Raw genomic sequence first — 20548 nt, 5'->3', positions numbered from 1 at the left:
ATTCTGTCTGGAGCCGTAAAACATTTAAGCATCGTGATGAAGGTAACACATCTTATAATCTAAGTATATAGTATATAAGTCTAATGTAGTGAGAGCCAAAGTGCAAATGTGCAATGGAGTATAAGGGCCACATTGAGGGAAAAAAAAACTGAGACTTCCAGAATAAAGTCATAATTTTACGAGAAAAAAGTCGTAATATTATGAGAATAAAGTCATAACTTTACGAGAAAAGAGGTCGAGATATTACGAGAATAAAGTCATAACTTTACAAGAAAAAAGTCATAATATTACGAGAATTAAGCCATAACTTTACAAGAATAAAGTCGTAATATTATGAGAATAAAGTCAAAACTTTACGAGAAAGAAAGTCGTGATATTACGAGAATAAAGTCAAAACTTTACGAGAAAAAAAGTTATAGTATTACAAGATTAAAGTCATAACTTTATGAGAAAAAAAGTTAAAATATTACTAGAATAAAGTCATAACTTTACGAGAAAAAAAGCCTTACCATTACGAAAAAAGTCGTAATATTATGAGAATAAAGTCAAAACTTTACGAGAATAAAATTAAACAACAAGTAAAATTACTACTTTATAATATTCTGACTTTATTCTTGAAATCTCAGATGTATTTATTTTTCCTCAATGTGGCCCTGATACTCGTACCATAGACCTACAACAATGATAAATAAAAATGAAAACGTAAACAATAAACAGTTATTCATTTCCACTGGAGAGGAGCTAAAGAGCCGCTGGTTGCTTAGAGACCTCTGACCTACATGATCTAACCCCTCACGGTGTTGACTCGCTGTGTTGACGTATCGATGGTAACAGCAGCAGTCGGTCCTCTTCACTCACTGCACCACTACGTCACGTTACACTTCCGGTTCCAGCCTCGCCAAGCAGCACACTTCACAACGACGAGCGGCGGGAAGTTGTTATCATCAATCTAACTACAAACCAGCAACAAGTAAAACGGGGACGATTGTTAACGATCGACATCTCACCATATTTACATTGATGGATCTGTAACCGGAAGTCCGCTAACTGTCCAGTAAAGCTTTTAGCGGCGTGGGATTCTAGCTAACAGCTAAGCTAACATGGCTAACCAGGTACCAACACAGGCCGTTAGCAAGCCTGCGCCGGGGAAACATGGCAACGTACTGCCTCTGTGGGGCAACGAGAAGACCATGAACCTCAACCCGATGATCCTCACCAACGTGCTGTCTTCACCCTACTTCAAAGTTCAGCTTTATGAACTGAAGACGTACCATGAAGTCGTGGACGAGATCTACTTCAAGGTAACATTAGCTTCATGCTAAACCGCATGCTAGTTAGATAACCGCTGAAGCTAAGCTAGCGCGGCTGTGCTAACTTTAGCACTGCTATTCGTCAAATAAGACGGAGAACTGGGGTTAGGTAGGGATATTTATAACTAACTTAACTTTAGGAGTTGGAAAGATGAACTCTTATTGAACATAATTGCGCATAAATATGTAATGTTGGTGTTCTTATTAGTAAGCTAATGCTAGCTAGCGTTAGCGCGCTAAGCTAACGGTAAATCAGATCCCGTTAGGTGGCTGCTTTTATAAACTCAGTTACGTCTGTTTACTCATCATTAGTAACTAGTTGGAGTAACGTTAGCGTTATTTTGGTAGTTTAAAGTTTAAACAGTAGGACATTTATACACTGATTGGTTGCACTATCTGTTTATATCATGTTTATAGCTTATTTTGTATATTAGTAGAATTTCAATTGTGTTATTCTTATTTTATTCTAACGTTTTTATATATTCTTTTGTAATTATACTGTTTATTTGCACCAACAAAACCAAATTCCTAGTGTATACTTCTTAAACCTGGCAATAAACACGATTCTGATTGTTTATGTATACAAGCTAAACTTTGTTATCAATTAGGATGAGGGACGTCAAGTCAAATTTATTTCTGTAGCTGACCAAAGTGCTTTACAGACATAGGCAGGCAGAATAAAAACAGGTCAACAGTGCAGATAACAAAATCTCTCAACCATCCACAGATGGAGACCAAGATACAATCCATGAGTAAAAGACTGTTATAATGAGCATTATAAAAGGCCAATTAGTAATCACAATTCAAGTACATTCAGTCAAAGAAAAGAGGTGGGTCTTGAGCTGTGCTTTGAAAGACTCTGTAGAGGGAGCAGATCTGATGTGGAGAGGCAGTTTGTTCCACAGACTAGGGCCCACAACTGAGACGTCCACGGTAGTCTCAGCATGTCTCAAGATGAAGCCTCTAAAGCAGGGGTTCTCCACCTTCGGTATCCTGAGGCCCACTTCTGATTGTTAAAAACATTTCCGGGGACCACCTTCCCAAATCAATTACAAACTGGGTTCCAGTAACATTTTTTAGTTTCAAAAACCACTCAACATGTGTGTCTCTGCATCCAGGACATATATGTCTGTAAAGGGGAGACTTGTGGGTACCCACTGAACCCAGTTTCATTCACATATCTGGAGGTCAGGGGTCAAGAGACCCGTCTGAAGATGGCCATGCCAGTGTTTCCTCGCCAATATGTAGTGTATATTTGGAGCGTTATTTAGCCTCCTTTCCTGACAAGATGGCAAGACATGGTTGGGACCAATGAATTCTTTAGTTTTTTTTAGTTTCCTATGATACCGGTAGCTTTAAAATTGAGCCCGCTACAACCTCTGAAAGACAGAATAGCAGCCATCGGATTTTGAAGATGTTAATGTAACCATTTGGCAGGTCCTCCAAGGCCCACCAGGTGGTCCTCTTAGGTTGAGAATAGCTGCTCTAAAGTACGTCGGCGAGATCTTTCAGATGTGGGTAAAGTGGCAGCTCAAGTGTGTGTGTGTGTGTTAACTAGCTTAATCTTGTTCTGTGTTCTGCTTACAGGTGACTCACGCTGAGCCTTGGGAGAAAGGGAGCAGAAAGACCGCAGGCCAGACTGGAATGTGCGGAGGGGTAAGTGAGAAGTACGTGCTTTTTATATTCCCCATCTTTTTCCCCCCCTCCACATTTCCCTTTAAAAGTTACCAGTTTGGAGGATGATGGTGTTTACAAGTATGTTACATTTATTCATTAGTACTTGAACTGCTGCACTTGAGTATTGTTGTTGTTAAAAGGTCAGCCGTTTGGCTGTGGATAATGTACAATGATGTGCTTTACAGATGTGTCTTCTTGCTTGTTAGGTGCGTGGAGTTGGGACTGGTGGTATTGTGTCTACTGCTTTCTGTCTCCTATACAAGCTGTTTACTCTCAAGCTGACTCGCAAACAGCTGATGGGTCTGATCACTCACACAGACTCGCCATACATCAGAGCTCTTGGCTTCATGTACATAAGGTATGAATTTTTGTTTGAGATTGCCAAATTTGACCACCATAATTTTTTTTATGTTAGGGCTGTCCCGAATACCATTTTTTTGGGCTTCGAAGCCTCAGTGAGAAATATTCAAAGCTATTCGAAGCTTTGCGGACCAGCAGGATGGCTTCTGTCTGTCTGTCTCCATCTCCCCCGTTTCAGTGCCTCGTACAGTCTACACATAACAAACAGCCATTTCCGTATGAGAATAACTAATAATAATTAATGGTGAATATGAATAATGATTAGTGCTGTGGGATTATTCCTTATTTCATGGGCTATTTGGGGATTTTTTACTTTATTGTTACATACTTGTATATTAAAAAAAATAAGAATCCAAAAGCGATGCAATCGAATAGTGATTTGGAGGTTGAATGCCATGGCAATGATCAAAGCTTCAAAGCATTCGGGTCAGCCCTATTTTATGTAGAAGTGTTTTTTTGTTTTTTGTTTTTTGTTTTTAGACTTGCAAAGATTCTGTGTATTACTATTAAGTATAACTTTGCAACATGCTTCTCTGATGCAAATGCTCATATTGTTCTCTCTTTTTTTGGTCTTTGTCAGATACACTCAGCCCCCATCAGATTTGATAGAATGGTACGACGGTTTCCTGGATGATGAGGAGGTATGTCACCTCGGGTAATAATTTGATGTTTCTTTCTCTGCATTAAACACACAGTCACACAACACATGTTAAAAGCCGTCCGTCCCCATCTCCTTGTGATGCACATAGCTGATTTTTCACCTTTGCCTTCATTTGGCTTAATTGTCCCCAATTTTTGTCCTGTAAACCTGAGCAGCTAGGTAACTAGCTCGCTGCTCTGCTGCTGATTTTTATCAGGGTAAGTACCATACATGATGCTGAGTAAATCTGTTAGTCAATGTAATATTAAGGCATGCCCTTTGTTTTTTGACAAGCTTTTTTATCAGGACTTGTTGCACAAAACTAAATCTGGGATAAATAGCAATTGGAGCATTCATATGGATACAAACACAAACTATATAACACATGTCAACTGTTGCACACATTTATTGTGTTTTCACCATATCTAATTAGAACATAATTTGATCCCAGGCTGTGCAGCCAGGCCTCCTTTGTTGTTCTGTTGCATTATATTTGAATTGATCATCTGAAATCCTACGCAACTGGTTAATTCCCCTGTTTTTTCCTTTAGATGCCCATTGTGCAGCAGGTGAATTGGATATTGTATCTCAGCACTGTTGGGTTGCGTGTGTGAGTGCAAAGCGGCTGTTCTCTACCATATAAAGTCGATAAATCTTCAACTGGTGTGCACTTTGCATACCTGGTCCAATCTGTGTTTACAATGTGGGCAATTCTTAAACTCCTAAAGAGTCCATTGTGCTTCTGGGAGACTGAAGAAGGAAGCCAAGGCTTCTCTCTCTTTGTCCCTTTGGCACAATGAGGATCTGAATGTTTTCAGATGCTGCTCTCCCTTCCCTTCATTTCTGCCCTGTGCTGTTTTAACAGCTGACGTGAAGAAAAGGGGGGTGGATCCTACAAATATAACGTTGTTAGAGCTCACATTGTAAATGCAGATTCCAGGAAATGCCAGACAGTTTAGATGAGGCAAGCTATTTTTTATATTTATAGTTTTGTCTCCTCTTTATAATTATCAAAATAAAGCCAAGGCACATTTGATTGATATGAGAGATTAAGCTAGATGAACAGAGGTGAAGGTTCAGTACTTGGTCATCACAAATTTGTTTTTTGATTTGAGGCAAGATTGAAAAAGCGATCAGATTTCCCTGCGTCCCGCCTGTGTGCGCTAACTGAGTTTTTCTGTGGCTGTTTCCCACCGTTTGATTCTAGGAGCTCGACGTGAAGGCAGGAGGTGGCTGTGTGATGACCGTCGGAGAGATGCTGCGCTCCTTCTTGACCAAACTGGAGTGGTTCTCCACTCTGTTCCCCCGTATCCCAGTGCCTGTGCAGAAGATTATTGACCAGCAGATGAAGGCTCGGCCTCGTAAGGTTGCTGTGAAGGAGCCGCAGGAGGAGGAAGCCGTGGAGGCACCGGAGGCAGGGAGGCCAGCGGGGGAACGCCGCCGCTCCAGGTAACGCAGTAAAAGATTCAAGCCACTTAGTGTTAACTTATTTGTTCTATTACCAAACTTACCTAGCCCCATCAGCTTGCAACTAATTAGTTTTATCACAGCTTTTACTCAAAGCAATTTAACAGTGCAAGCTATACATATGAAATATAAAACTTTTAAACCAGTGGATGCCTGTTGCCTTCAATTATTCTTATTTATGTAGGTTATGTAATCTATAATTTATTACACCGGGAAGTTAAATTGCTTGAAACTAATGTTTCCTTTCTTGCCAGGTCACCCAGACGGACACCGAGCCCCCGAAGGTCACCCAAACGGTCAAGGAGCAGGAGCCACCAACGCGAGAAAGAACGCCACAACCCCAGCTTTGACCGAGAGCTGGAGAGGGAGCGTGACCGCCAGAGGAAGGAGAAGGATAGGGGGGATAGAGGGGACAGAGGGGATAGAGGGGACAGGGAGAGACGACGGTCCCGCAGCGCAGACAGGAACCAAGACCGGCGAGAACGCAGAAAAAGTCGCAGCGGCAGCCGGGACCGAAAGAACGAGCGCAGAGACAAAGAAAGAGAAGGCGGGGACGACAAGAGCAGGAGGAAGGACAAGGACAGGGAACATCATAAAGATAGAGGCGCCGAGGGGGAGAGGTCCAAGGATAAAAAGAGCAGGGGAGAGATCGACGACAGGAGGCATAAAGACGACAGGGAGAGGCACAGAGAAGAGAGGAAGGCCAAAAAGCCGAGTCGGAGTCGAAGCAGGGAGAGGAAGCACAAAGGCGGGGGGGAGGAGAAGAGCAAGAAAAGAGAGAGCAGAGACAGGGTGGGAGACGGAGAACAGCGTTCTCACAAACGTAGTCGTAGCAAAGAGAAGAGCCATCACCAGCGAGAGTCCAGTAATGACCACAGTAAACATAGTGAACGCAGAAGGAGTCAGAGCACTGAGTAAATGTCGCCTCCCAGCAATATTACTTCTTCTTCTACTCCTGTGTTTATCCTCCTTTTTTTTTTCTACCCAGTTGTCGAGTCCGTCACTTGTGCTAAAGAGAAGGAATGTGAGCACATTGGACATCTGGAGTTGTTGTCTTTGGCCAATGTAATGTTGCTTTACTTCTATGATTTTCTGCCTTTTTTTCACTCCCCATTAGACCATTGTTAGTCTTCACTTGAAATTTGAAAAGTGGCAAAAAAAAAAAAGGCATTTTAATTTTCTATGGTGCGTTCGTTTGCCCCGTGAAGATATGGGTTTGTACATACTGTTTCAGAGGCTGTCTACACACAATGGTCTGAGTTGCATTGCTTGCTCGGTCGGTTGCAGTCGTCGCTGAAAGCCCAGCTCCACACTGTCGATCATATGATTTATGTGATGTATGAAGAATTATTTTCAGGCGGCACAAAAGCCAAAACACATTTTTAAAATTGACTTATGTTACAGTGCATAAATCTGGAATTTCAATGCTGCTGCGCTCAGCATCGATGTGGATCAACGATGGCTCAGCACAAAGCAACTCTGTCCATGGTCATGTGTAGACATCATGAGAATGTTTTAATCCTCTAAAGGGCAGTCTGCAAAGGGTAATTTTTACCACACACAGTGAGCCCTGCCTGTGCTGTGTTTGGGTTATTGCTCTGTTGCATTTTGTTTTCTAATAAAACACTTTTACAAACAACACGCATTGTTATTGTTTTGAAAGGAAAGGACATGCATTACTATAGAAATTGAAGGATATCAAAATCAATGAGTTGAGACACAAAGGCTGAATGCATTCAATATTTTTGAAAGTTTTATTAGAATATAGTGTGAAAATAATTTAGAAATGGTAAAAAGTAAATTCTCTGGACATGTTAAACACCTGATATATTAACGTTAAGATGACTAATGCATCATTTACAAAAGTGAAAAAAAGCAAGAGGAACAAAGCCCCAGATATAAAATATATATAACCTCAACCAACAGCAGACAAAAGATCAATTAAGGTTTAGTACACCAGCAATGAATGGAGGAACTTAAACATCATTTGGGCGTGGGCTGTTATTTGGAAGACGTCTTCCCTAGCGTCACGCCACGTCATCAAACATACTATTGTGTAGTTTATGGTAAACCAGCAGAAATGTAAATGTCAGAGCAACCCATGCTAATTCCCATGTACCAGACCAAAAGTTATTGTTGTGTATAATGGGCGACCAGGAAAAGATTTGTCATTGTTAAATGTCAAAAGACCATCACATTATAATTGGGAGACGTGTAGCTTTGTTTAAAGGGGAACTACGCCCATTTTCAAAATTCATACATGTTATTTCTGTGGTCTAAAACAGTCCAAAAAATATTAGTAAACATGAAAAACTCTCCCAAATCCAGAAACTAGAGTGCTAAAACTCAAACTTGTGATGTCATAGGGTATAAAGTGTGGAGCTGCTCCATAGACAATGAATGGGGAGATATATTTTAGATGACACTGAGAGCACCCAGAGGAATGTTCTGAGGACAGTATATGGGAACATTTTCTGTGTCACAACTGACAACACTATCATATACAACAAGAATAAAGTTCATTTAGGTTTAAAAAAGAAAACAAACATTCTGTGGGTCCATAAAATCAGTCTCCCATTCATTGTCTATGGGGCAGACTTTATACCCTATGACATCACAAGTTTGAGACTTGGGTTGCGTCCGAAATTCCATACTAACATGCTATTTAGTACGCTAAAACAGTATGTGAGATATTTTTAGCATGTCTGAAACCTTACTATGAAACCAATAGTGCGCGAATCGCATACTTTTTCCGGTAAAAAACTACAGTATGCAACGCTGGACACTATGGCGGCATAAATATCTCACAATGCAATGCGATAGTGACAACAACGTTTATAACAGATGTTGACGGACAGCTCTGTAAAGTTGACAACGTTAAGATTTAATTTTGCTCGGCGTAATATATATTTTATATTAATTCAGACTTTGATTCTCACAAACCGTTGTTTTGGTCACGAGGTTGGCACAGGTTACCATGGTTACGCGTCTCCAACCGGCAAAGAGGCTCTCAGGAAGTGACGACGTAAATGACCGCTCAGTGCATCCGAAAAGATACATACTACTGTTTATTCACACAATAGTATGTTTAACGTAAGTACACCTATTGAGTATGTAGTGCATAGTATGAGATTTTGGACGAAGCCTTACTTCTCTGGTTTCTGGCTTTGAGAGAGCGGAGCTCATGTTCACAAATATTGACTGAACTTTCCTCGACCATGGAAATAACATAATGGATTTTTTTCAATTTCAGTGGTGTTCCCCTTTAAGTTTTCCTAATGGGGAAGCCCCTACAAAGTTTTCACACACACTTCAGCAGTGGCAGAGTCACTGTCCGACGCAGTGAAACAGTAGTACGTGTTTGGGCTCAGATCAGTGAGAAAGGTGCATTCTCCTATCACCGTCATCTCGTCACTGGAGCCGTCTTGCTTCTTGATTAACAGGCTGAAACTGGAATCAGGATCTCTTTGACGCCACTCAATGAAAACAACTTTCTCTACTTGTGTGACATTCAGCATGGGAGCTGTTGGGGGAAAAACAAATCACAGTTGTCAATTTAAGTCCTGGCTCGACTTGTTTGTCCAATAAATGAGAAATGAATGAGATTACATGCAAGCTATTTAGGTAAGATAAGGTTTACTATAATACTATCAATCTGTTCTTACAAATACAAACTCACAATTCTCTGTCGTTTCTCCATTGAGATCTCTCCTCCTGCGTTGTTGTGTTACCACTACAGAGAAAAGGCTTAGATAAATTAGTTTGTTTAAAAAATACAGTAAAATGTGTCTTTTCAAATGTGTTAAATATTTATGCAGCATCCTCTCCATGCTCATCAGTTCCTACCATTCGTGATTCTTCTCTCTTCGCTTTCTCCAGCTGTGTTGCTGGCTATGATCACCAGGTTAGTGGAAGCGACGTTCACCAGGGAGCAGAACAGCAATGTAGTGTTGCACAGCTGGGTTTTTGGCGTCGCACTGTTGTCGTACACCGTGTATTTAGTGGCAAACACAGACGCGTTCCAGGAGACTGTGGCAAAGGTGCTGTTCCCACTGTACTCCACTCCTGATGGTGGACAAGGAGCTGGGAGAAGAGACATTGGAGTTGAAACATCTGTTGTTGTGCTTTTCCTTGTAACCATAAATATTCATGATTAAATGAGCATCAACAGGCCTTTATCAAAGCAGCCATTTTTACTTGTCGTAACAGGAAAAGCACATAATAACGTTAACGATGGCTTCGTTCTCTGTTCCAGTAAGACATGACAGTGTGACAGTGAGTCAGCATGCTCAATACCAGGACCCTGAAGCTGAAGCAACTAAATGGAATCCAGCCACCGTTCATTTTATTATTCACACAAAACAAATATACAAATCTCTCATATGAAATAACCAAATAATCAACATTTGGCTTGTCACAGTAGAATAGGACAGGTGTAACTAATGGTGCCTTCAAATGGGGTCGTGTTTACAGTGTTTACGAGAGGAGTCCATATGAACGCCCCCCATCTTGCGGTAATCACGACCTCGTAAGTGGAAAGTTTATGAAAGCTCCAGCTGAGTTGTGACGTGTTTGTTGACGTCAGAAATGGCGGAGACCATGGAAGTTCATTTTTCGGTGCATAATAAGTTAATATATTGTAATTTTAGTCGTATATTGTTTTTCTTTGTAATTTTATAATAGGTCTCGGCCAGATGAAAAGTAATATCGGTTGCTAGGTAACAGACATAAAAGTTGTTAAGCAATGTTGGACTGAGTATTTAGGATTTCCTAAACTGAGATAAGATAGGATGAAGTTAGATAAAATAGGATTCCTAAAGTGAGTTAGGATTTGCTTCTGTAATACCAAATTGGGAAAAATCCAATCTCAGACTATTCCTATCTTAACTTAAAGTTTCTCTAATACGGCCCCTGAAGTGCAAAATGTAAGAAATGCATTTGAACAGTAGTTTACCTGTTGTTCCATTGAGAGGCACAGATGGGTCGCTGGTACCGGCAGCGTTCCTGCTCTCCACTGTAGCAGAGAAGGATGAACCGCAGGGGAGAGGAAACTCAAAGTACGTCGAGCTCGTCCAATAGGAAGCGAGATCGAACTGGGCCTGGCTATCTCCTAGCAGAGTTCCTGTTAACTTCAGTTTGTACTTTGTGTCTCTACAGGTGATCTCTGTCCAGTTGAAGTGCATCACCTGGATCTCCATCTGCATCGCAAACAGCTCCACCTCAACAGTGTCTGGAGGACAGGGAGCTGAGAGACAGAGAGGATTTCATGTATTAGTCCATTTAAGTGTTAAATGTTACAAAGTAATTGAGTCTTTGAGCATGCAGCTCTTATACCTGCTCCACTCTGCACTGGGTCGCTGAAGGAGCTGTTGCATGTCCCATCTGAGGCCTGGACGGAGAAATTGTAAACTGTTCCACAATTAAGATCCTGGATGGTGCAGCTGGGGAGTGTGCTGTGACAATACAGCATGTCTCCGTTTCCAGCCTTAGCACGGCCGTAGTAGTCTACAGAGTTATCTCTGGGCGTCCATGACAGCCAAGCAGACTGATTGTTACAGTGGGAGGTAACCGAGAGACCATCAGGTTGGCAGGGACCTGGAGAGGAAAAAACAGATCAAACGGCTGAAACTAATAGTATTTAATCATGTTGGGTCAACGTATGCACATGTACCGGTATGCTCCATGTCTTTTGTATATTAATACCTGTGTTGAGTGTGACATTTTGACTGGCCTTGCTGGAGCAGTTCTCGTGGCTGGCAGTCACAAACACTGAATACTGCTGGTCACAGTGGAGCTCTGATATGCTGCAGTTACTGGAGGTGGTGTTGCATGTATGCACATGTCCGTCTGCACCCATTGAGACGACGTGATAGGTTTCAGCCACAGGAGACGGACTCCAGGACACCAGCGCACTGTTGTCCTCGCAGGTGGCGTTTACCAACACGTTCTTGGGTGGACACGGCTCTGTGGAAAAAGTTGGAAATAGGTCGTGATGTCTCGTAGTCCGGTGCACCGATTAGGATTTAGCAGCGTTTGAATCAGAATCTGGTCAAACCAATCCACTTTTTATGAATTATACCTACAGATGTCATTTCAGCGGTGATTTTTGCTTATCTTGTCATTAACAGTTAATATTGTGTAGACATAAGAGATTTTGAGCTACATTTTGAGGGGCTTTAAAGGAAGAAATACTCCCATAATTAATCCCCAATAAAATCACAAATAGCTGTTTTTACACCTTAATGTGTTAATTAGTGAGCTTTATTACACGGCTTTGTTGAATACTTGATTCTGGTCAATAACAGCATCCTAAAGTCTGTTACTTCTTTATAGCAGACCGTTGCTATGTATAACAGACCGTTGCTATGGGCGCAGTTCTGATGTCAGATTCTGGAGGACCATTTTTGTGTCAAATTATTGACTTGTTAAGTAAGTAGAAGTGAAATATGCGGGATATTGTACAGCAAGCGGGTCATTGTTGTGAAATAAACCCCGACAGGGCTACACCTTTCTTAGAGGTGCTGATAGGTGGATTTTGTCATCGTTAGTCACAGAGCCAGGCTAGCCGTTTCCCCGTTTACAGTCTTTATGGTAAGGCTGCTGATTGTAGGTTCATAAATACTAGCTGGTATTTGAAACGATATTACGTAATGCATGACAGAAAACAACAATGGTAAATTGATAGTTAATTAAACTTTAGTTAATAGTTATTTTACTGTTATCAAACAATACAATGAGAATTAATAATGTTTACTAATTATTAGTAATGCTATAATTTGTTAGTTTAACAGTTTATTGTTGCACACATTATAACATTTTATATACTATATTAATTATTTGTTAATAATTACCAAATGATTTGTAAACCATTAATAAATTGTTTGTAAAACATCTATAAACATTACATAGATAGACAGACCAAATATTTGTAACACTTTAATGGTTAATAATTGATTTGTAAACCGTTTATAAACATTATTTGGATGAATCTTTAATTATAAAGATCCTTGTTAAATGCTTAATAAATACTTTGTAAAGCATCTGTAAACATTATTTGGATAGTTAATAATTTGTCAATGGTTAATAATAGGTTTCTGGTCCATATATCTAATGTTTATAGATGTTTTAAATATAATTTGGAACTCACTAACAAATACTTAAGATAGTATGTAAAATGTTATAATGTGGGCAACAATAAACTGTTAATAAATACTTTATTAATGTAATCAGAATGTAATTGTTATCATCTCTTATCATAATTTATAAACAAATTATTTCATATTACAAAAATTAATTATAAAATAACAAATTATAGCATTAATAATAATTAGTAAACCTTATTAATTATTATTCCATTGTTTGTTAATAGTAAAATAACTATTAACTAATGTTTAATTAACTATCAGTTTACCATTTATAAATGATGGTTATCATAAAGTGAAAAAAAAAAAAATCTATATACCCATGCTAATTCTGTACGGCGGACTTCTCATACTGCTGCACTGGTCTTCTGAAGCAGCAACAATGATGGTGTAATGCAGGTCACATCGTGCTCCATGGAGGTAGCAGCTAGTGCCAGTGTTGTTGCAGGACAGGTAGGTGTGGTCACTGGCTTCTGCTGTGACATTGTACACGGTGTTTCCCTCGCCGCCATCCATCAGATTCCACAAGACGTGGATGGAGGAATTGTGGCACTGAGCGTCCGCTGTGATACCGGAGAGGGAGCAGGGGGCTGGAGGAGGAATCAGAAATCATTAACTGATGCTGCAGCATGCGTGAATTTCTGTTTTACTCTGGGTTTTGCCATTATTTTAAATTGACATAAGCATCAGCATATTTCTTTCACAAAGTCAGAAATCTGTTACCTGTCTGCAAGTCAATGGTGACGCTTGGCTGACTCTCACATTTGCTGTTTTTAGCAACAACAGTGAAGTTATAAAGCACGCCACAGGCCAAGTCCTCCACCTCACAGGTAGTGTTGGAGGAAGTGGTGCAGTTGGCTGCATAGTCCCCTCCGCCTACAGCTGACACAGTGTAGCTGTCCGCCCCTGCAGCAGCATCCCATGATATCCAGGCAGAGTTGGTCACACAGTCGAGGCGGCCTCTGATTCCCTGAGGCTGGCAGGGAGCTAGAAAGTAAACATGACAGTTAAATTGGTGACTGGATGGATGAGTTCAGGCAAGGATGGATGGTTTTTAAAGTTTTCATACCTGACACGGTGCTGAGGGTTTGACTGTGCTGGCTGCGGCAGCTGCCTCTCACGGAGGTGACTTGAACCCTGAATGTGTCTCCACAGGTCACATTGCTGATGGAACATGCAGTGTTTGTGGTGTTACACGACTCGCTGGTTCCTCCACTGACTGCAATTACTGACACCAAAAAGTGGTCTGCTTCTCTGATGGCATCCCAAGAAATTGTCATGTCGTTTGACGAACAGCTGACCTCGGCACTCACATTCTGAGGCGGGCAGGGAGCTGGGAATAAGGAGGCATTTTGAGTTGGAAATGTATAGTAACGTAAAGTATAAAACTGAGTGCATTCGTTGGTGTTTCCTCTCTTACCTGAGTTGAGTATCAGAGCCTGGCTGGGGATACTAGAGCAGTTGTCATCCATAGCCACCACCTGAACAGTGTAGCTGTTGCCACATATGATGTTGTCAAGGCTACAGCTGAGGTCAGAGGTCTGGCAGCTGTCGTTGCCATGACTACTGTGGGCCGTCACAGAGTATTGTACGGCACCCCGACTGGCAGACCAGGACACATTAGCAGTGTTGTTGGCACAGTCCATCACCCATGAGACATTAGTGGGAACACATGGCACTGCAGGTAGGAGGCAGACAAGAGCATGATGGGTAAAATCTTCAGCATATTGAATTCAAAGTTCAGCAATAATTTATTTATTTATGTGTATAAGAGCGATGCAGTTTAGATCATCTGCAGGAGTGGTAAAGGAATAGTTCACCAAAAAAGTCAGAAAAATGTAATTTCACATTTAATTAAGAATATAATAAAACACATTAGAAATTGGATTAGAACATATGCAAAGTATATATAGCTATTTAGTTAATACATACCATCATCATTTTTTCCCCCAAATATAATGGCCATATATCATATTTTTTATATTTATATATATGTGTGTATATATACAGTATATAATGACTACAGATGATAATTGACTAATTAGTCGTTATGGTCTTAGTCGACTAAGAATTCTTTAGTCGATTAGTCATTTTTTATGCGTTTCTCATGCTAAATAACTTATTTCTAAGAAACTTATGAGCACATATCTGGTAAACACAAGATTTAAAGTGGTGCTTTGTGTGATTCTTTGTGGAGAAACTCAGTTTTACCGATATGTTGATTGAATCAACTTATCGATTCGTCAACAAAATTGTATAAGTGATGGACTAAATATTTCTTTGGTCGAGGACAGACCTAGTAAATACATGGAAAATATATGATAATTTATACCGTATACATACACATTTGACCGCAATTGCTATATTCTGCAATACATATATTTGGAATTAGAGTTCTCGTTAAACTTGCCAAAGTTTCATTGAAACTATATCATCTAAACAAAGTAAGATCACAAAGTATACAAAAAAAGAGTATAAAAATCATTTTGAAAAGTCATAATAAAGGCATGCCATAGATGTTTCCTTTCACACAATTGGCCCCCTAAAGTATGACATGTCCCTGAAATTAGGTAAAATCTAATTGGTTGGGCAACAAACAGTGAAAATGCTGCACAAGCTGGTTGGAAAACAAAATGTATTTGATGATTTTGAAAACTGTTCTGGTTAAATGTAATTAGTTTTGAGACTTTGTGCTGCATCCTCTGAGTGATAAATACTGTAGAAATGAAACAAAGGAGGAGAAAAGACAAAGCATAGCAACCATCAGTCTCTTTAAAACCTCACCTGACTGCAGACTGGTGGTTTGACTGGAGGTGATGTTACACTGCTGGTTGGAGGCTGTGACTGACACTGAGAAGTTGTGCCCGCAGGTCAGACCAGGGACGCTGCATTCATTAGAGTCAGACATGCACATTTCTGAGATGCCAGTGTCAGTCTGCATGGTGGCTGTGTAGTAGTCTGACCCATTACTGGCCTGCCAGGTTACCATGACGATGCCAGAGAGACAGTCCTGCTTGGTCCAGATTCCTGCAGGGTGACACGGCCCTGGGAAAAACAACATACAAGTTCATTTAAGACCTGTTTGAGCTCACTTCTACTAATCTATTTTTTCAACTGTTTACCTTTAAGAGTGAACTAAACTCATGTTTGACCGGTACGTACATGTCTGTATGGAAGCCGGTGCGCTGGTTTCTCCAGGACAGTGCTGGTTGTGAGGCGTGACTGTGAGGCTGTAGTTTTGTCCGCAGGTAAATTCAGAGAAGTGAGCCGTGGTGATATTTGTGGAGAGCCCAATTGTTTTGTTTCCTCCCTCTCCTGATACCACGTACAACGTTGTCCCGTTACTGGCATCCCAGCTCAGTGAAACAACTTTCATATCACAGTTCACAGTGGCGGACAGATTCTGGGGCACACAGGGATCTGGAAGAAACAAAGATAGTGGATGTTAAAACAGAGATCTTCAACCTCAAACACCTAGGTTTTATTATTACACCAGCTGGTGGTTCTGTAAATCTATGTGCCGATAAAAGATTTCTTTATGCTTTATTTTATGGGTCTGTAATTTGGTGTCGCCTGTAATTTTTTTTTTTACTATTTCTAATCCTGCCTCAGGTGTTTCCTCAGATTTATGCAATTTTTTCCTCAGTTCCTGTTTCTATTTTTGATTGAATGCTGTTATTATTAAATGTTTTACTTATTATTGATTCATTCATTCATTATTCATTTATTATTGGAAGCTTTATGCTGCATATATGTTGAATTATATGCTTGCCTGTAGACAAATTTCACATTTTTGCAGCAGCTGACCTGTTCACTGACTAAAAGCTTGAATTACACTAGCAATTAATTAATATTAATGAACTGGAGGTGTACTAATTAAACACTGTCTATATTTCCTCTATCATTGGTACCAAATTATTTTTTTTTTCTTTACCCATGTGGATGACGGAGCTGTTGCTGGGCAGGCTGGTGCAGTTGCCGCACTTCGCTCTCACTACAACAGTGTACTCCTCTCCACAGTGCAGGTCGCTCCAGGTGCAGGAGGTGGTGTTGGTGGTGAGACACGGGTGGGTGTGGCCATCAAGCCCAGTTGCCACGGCAACGTATGCTTCAGCGCCATCACTGGGCCCCCAGCTAACAGAGCCCACGTTAGACTTACACTGTACATAGGTGGTCACATGGTGGGGGATACATGGACCTGGGGAGAGAGGAAAGTGGTGAGCTCAAATATACACAAGTGTGTGACACAAGTTGTGTGTTGCAAAAATAAGATCCTACTAGTTTTGAAGAAGGCGGGGCTGCTGGGGATGCTGTCACACTTGCTGCCTCGTCCTTGTACGGTGACGTTGTAGTGCTGTCCGCATGGTAAAGCAGTGGTAAGATTGGTCTGGGTTGTATTGTGGATCTCCACATATCCGAGGCTCCCGTTGGCTGTTACTAAGTATTTCACAACACCGCTTGCTTGGTGCCAGGAGATCTGGACGTCCTCACTCTGACAGAGCGCCTGAGCAGATACATTCACAGGCTGGCAAGGCTCTGAGGGGAGCATAAGATAACAAAGAGAGAGAAAAACCATTAAGATGATTACCACTTTACCAGAGACAAACAGGGAACTCAGATCCTTTACTAAGTAGAAATACTACTAGAGTGTAGTATATAACACTGCATCTATTTTATAAAATGGTCACGTAAAATCTGTCAAGTAATTACAGCTGTCAGAAATCAAATAAATTGAGTAAAAGGTACATTATTTTTCCCTGAAATGTAGTGAAGCAGAACTATAAAGTAGTGGAAATACTAAAGTGAAGTACTTGGATACTTTTAACCACTGAATAAAACATATAAAAGTGTTAAGCTTCTGCAGTACCTGTCTGGATGGACACAGTGCTGCTGGCCTGGCTACGGCAGCCTTGACTGTGTGCTGTTACAGTAAAGTTGTACGTCTCTCCACAGTCCAAACTGGCAAACTGACAGGTAGAGCCTGTAGAGTTACACGTCTTCACCTCCCCTCCTGATGTCTTGATGGCACTTGCTACGTACAGTTCAACATCTGACCTCTCCTCCCAGGACAGGTCTGCGGTGCGGGAGCCACACTGCAGGTCGACAGCTAAACGCTGGGGAGGACAAGGACCTGAGAAGAGGAGTTGAAGGTTAAATCTCTTGAACAAATAAAACCTGAACTAACAGTTGCCACGTATGAGGATTTGCTGTAAATACTCACGTGTGGTGAGGTTAGCGTGCATCGGCGCTGTGAGGTTGCATTGGCTGTTGCTGGCGGTGAAGCTGACGTTGTAGGTTTCCCCACAACTTAAACCTGTCACATTACAGCTGTTGTGCTGAGTTGCACACAGAGTCTGAAGACTTCCACTGACGATGGCTGTCAGGGAAAAGTTTGCTGCACCATAGGTGGTGTTCCAGGACACAACGGCAGCGCCATCAGATTTACAGTCGACCTCTACCTCTACCTCTCTGGGCAAACATGGAGCTAAGGAAACAGCATGAGTAGATCTATGAATGGACACCAAGAAAAAAAAAAAAAAGGACAGAAAATGACATATGCACTGAGTCTTTACCTGATGTAAGAGAGACAACTGTACTGTCAGAGCTGTTGTACTGCTGTCCAATCGCCTTGACCCAGACGTTGTACACTGTGCCACACATCAGTCCTGAGACAACACAGTAGGTATCTGTGTCTGAGTCACAGGAAGTGTTGTGGCCTTTCTGGTTGTCAATGTAGGCGACATAACCCACAGCGAGGTCGCTCTGCTGCCAGGAAGCAGTCGCAGTGAGTTGTTCACACGCCACATTGGCTTGAACGTTGGTGGGTGGGCAGGGCTCTGAATGAAGGGAAAACACAAGTATTATGGAAAGACACATAGAGAGCCATACCTGCATGTGGTGAAATGTTTTACACATTTCTTCCCGACGAACCTGTCATGAGGTGGTAGGGTTCAGAAGTCACAGTGCTGTTGCAGGCCATGTTTCGTGCCATCACAGTGACGTTGTAGATCTGACTACACTGCAGGCCGTTCAGGTAGCAGCTGGTGTTGGTGGTGTTACAGGTGACCATCAAGCCCTGGTCAGTCACAGCCCAGACAGAGTATGAGCTGGCACCGCCTGCTGCTGTCCACATCACCTGGGCAGTGCTTTCATTGTAGTGGACAGAGAGATTCATGGGGACACAGGGCTCTGGAGGGAGAAAGGGTTAACTTAGTGGCAGTTACATTCAATACGATGGAAACTGAATGTCAACACTGATTTATTTGTTTCCCCATTTATTTATTTTATTACATTATTATTATTATTATTATTATTATTATTATTATTATTATTTTCAATTAATGTTTTGTTTTGAATCATGCATTTTTTTTTTTTCATTTTTTTTTTTAAATGATGTTGGTCTACTCTTGGCTGTGTATTGCTTGTAAAATGCTTGGTCTCCCACAAACACATGGCTGACCAGCTACAAAAAAAACCCACAGGTGGTGAACATACTGTACCTGTGTAGAGGTGTCCTGCCATTTGAGCTGTGCTGTTGCAAGTATCTCCCAGAGCCTTCACAGTGACATTGTATTTCTCTCCGCACTGCAGGTACCTCAGCTCACAGTAAGTGTGGTTGGTGGTGCAGCTGGCGTTGTGGCCTGATGAAGCTGTAAGCTCAGTAACATAGGACGAGGCTCCAACACTTGGCTGCCAGGATGCAGTAGCAGAGTGGGCCTCGCAGTCCATAATGGCTTCGATGCTGCTCGCTGGGCAAGGTTCTGTGGGATTCAGAAGAATATGACTTGTTTAAAAAGAGCTTAAGGCAGCAGTTGCTACAAAAATATGTTAAAGCCTGAATACCCTTAACGTCTGGGGACTTCTGAACTCGTTACTCAACTCTGAAATCCATTTAAATTGTACTGTTATTTCCAACAAAACAGCACACGATGTTCTTTGATACACACAAAACAACCTCATACAAAACACAATAGAGCACAAAACACAGGCCACGACCTCCTCAGAGCACAATAGCACACACAGTGTCCTAAGCACAATCAAAAACTGTTTGCTTCCTCTAATCGGCTGCACCTGTGGTAACTGGCATGTGGCCTATATGAGCTACCGGAGGCCAGCCTCTGCCTACACTATAAACCCTAGTGCATGGAGGCCTATTACACTTAACCCAAATGAAACACCACAAATAAAATACCTGGCTCCTACACTAGTAACACTTTCTTTACGACTGTCGTCTGATACGGTCTCTGCATTAGAGCAGACAAAATATCTAACAGTTGCCAGCTGCACATTTCTTCTTAGCCACGCTTAGCCTGTGGCTCCAAGAAAGGCAATGTTTATCTGTCAGTCAGACGGTCTACCACTTTGGTCCAGACTTAAATATCTCAGCAACTACTGGATTGGATCTATTGCCAAACATTTTTGTACAGACACTAATAGTCCCCAGAGGATGAACCATAATGACTTTAGTGATCCCCTGACTTTTCCTCTTGCACCACAATGAGGTTGACGTTTGTGGTTTTGATTAAAGTGTCTCTCAACAACTACTGGATGGATTACTATAAAACTTGCTCATTAGTGGGACAGTTAAGCATAACAATAGTGCATTTTTCGATAAAAGCAACACATTTGGCACAGATGTAGGTTTATATGTTATGAAGACATATAGATATCAGACCGCTGCAAATTTGGCCATTTTTCAAAATTGATGCAAAATAGGCGCTTAATATTCCTAAATATTGCAGAAAACGGATTTTATGACTATTGATGTTTTTCAATGTGTGTTCAAGTTGACTTTTTTTCCCTCTTTATCTTTTTAAGGTTGCTTTTTAAAAGCTAATAACCGGAGAAAAACATGAAAACCAAATAAAAACGAGCATGGTCACTTCCGGATAAAACTCCCCCCCCCCTTGCCTTCATGATAGAATGACACCTCTTGAACGGCAAGATCTTCA

General features: G+C 41.2%; 2 protein-coding genes across 2 annotated transcripts; one reads left to right on the top strand and one right to left on the bottom strand.

Annotated features, from left to right (window-relative positions):
- The first annotated feature begins 830 nt into the window (after positions 1 to 830).
- prpf38b (pre-mRNA processing factor 38B) lies at positions 831 to 7093 on the top strand. Its single transcript, XM_037787831.1, has 6 exons — positions 831 to 1301; positions 2898 to 2966; positions 3194 to 3345; positions 3928 to 3988; positions 5195 to 5436; positions 5709 to 7093. Exons 1-6 carry the CDS (start codon positions 1101 to 1103, stop codon positions 6370 to 6372), a joined length of 1389 nt encoding a protein of 462 aa, XP_037643759.1. The 5' UTR covers positions 831 to 1100; the 3' UTR covers positions 6373 to 7093.
- A 1051-nt stretch (positions 7094 to 8144) lies between these two features.
- On the bottom strand, positions 8145 to 19340 carry LOC119497996 (tenascin-N-like). Its single transcript, XM_037786464.1, has 19 exons — positions 19097 to 19340; positions 18528 to 18785; positions 18170 to 18433; positions 17818 to 18081; positions 17464 to 17727; positions 16875 to 17132; positions 16531 to 16794; positions 15759 to 16016; positions 15381 to 15641; positions 14017 to 14274; positions 13666 to 13929; positions 13320 to 13583; positions 12917 to 13186; positions 11158 to 11418; positions 10789 to 11049; positions 10409 to 10699; positions 9301 to 9537; positions 9134 to 9187; positions 8145 to 8977 (listed from the first exon to the last, which is right to left on the bottom strand). The coding sequence occupies exons 1-19, from the start codon at positions 19323 to 19325 to the stop codon at positions 8745 to 8747; spliced, it is 4713 nt and encodes a 1570-aa protein (XP_037642392.1). The 5' UTR covers positions 19326 to 19340; the 3' UTR covers positions 8145 to 8744.
- Positions 19341 to 20548: the final 1208 nt, after the last annotated feature.

Source organism: Sebastes umbrosus, chromosome 12 (genome assembly GCF_015220745.1).
Source record: "Sebastes umbrosus isolate fSebUmb1 chromosome 12, fSebUmb1.pri, whole genome shotgun sequence".
NCBI lineage: Eukaryota > Metazoa > Chordata > Actinopteri > Perciformes > Sebastidae > Sebastes > Sebastes umbrosus.
Note: the sequence above shows the minus strand (reverse complement) of the source record. Positions and strands in the feature narration are given on the sequence as shown.

Bases quoted from the DNA above. Each gene is read 5' to 3' on its own strand.
- prpf38b (XM_037787831.1), top strand. From the start codon at position 1,101: ATGGCTAACCAGGTACCAACACAGGCCGTTAGCAAGCCTGCGCCGGGG. The intron at 3,989-5,194 runs GTATGTCACCTC...GTTTGATTCTAG, and splicing joins GTTTCCTGGATGATGAGGAG to GAGCTCGACGTGAAGGCAGG. The intron at 5,437-5,708 runs GTAACGCAGTAA...CTTTCTTGCCAG, and splicing joins GGGGAACGCCGCCGCTCCAG to GTCACCCAGACGGACACCGA.
- LOC119497996 (XM_037786464.1), bottom strand. From the start codon at position 19,325: ATGGACTGCGAGGCCCACTCTGCTACTGCATCCTGGCAGCCAAGTGTT. The intron at 16,017-16,530 runs GTAAAGAAAAAA...TGTTTCTTCCAG, and splicing joins CAGCTCCGTCATCCACATGG to ATCCCTGTGTGCCCCAGAAT. The intron at 8,978-9,133 runs GTGAGTTTGTAT...TTCCCCCAACAG, and splicing joins TGGAGAAACGACAGAGAATT to CTCCCATGCTGAATGTCACA.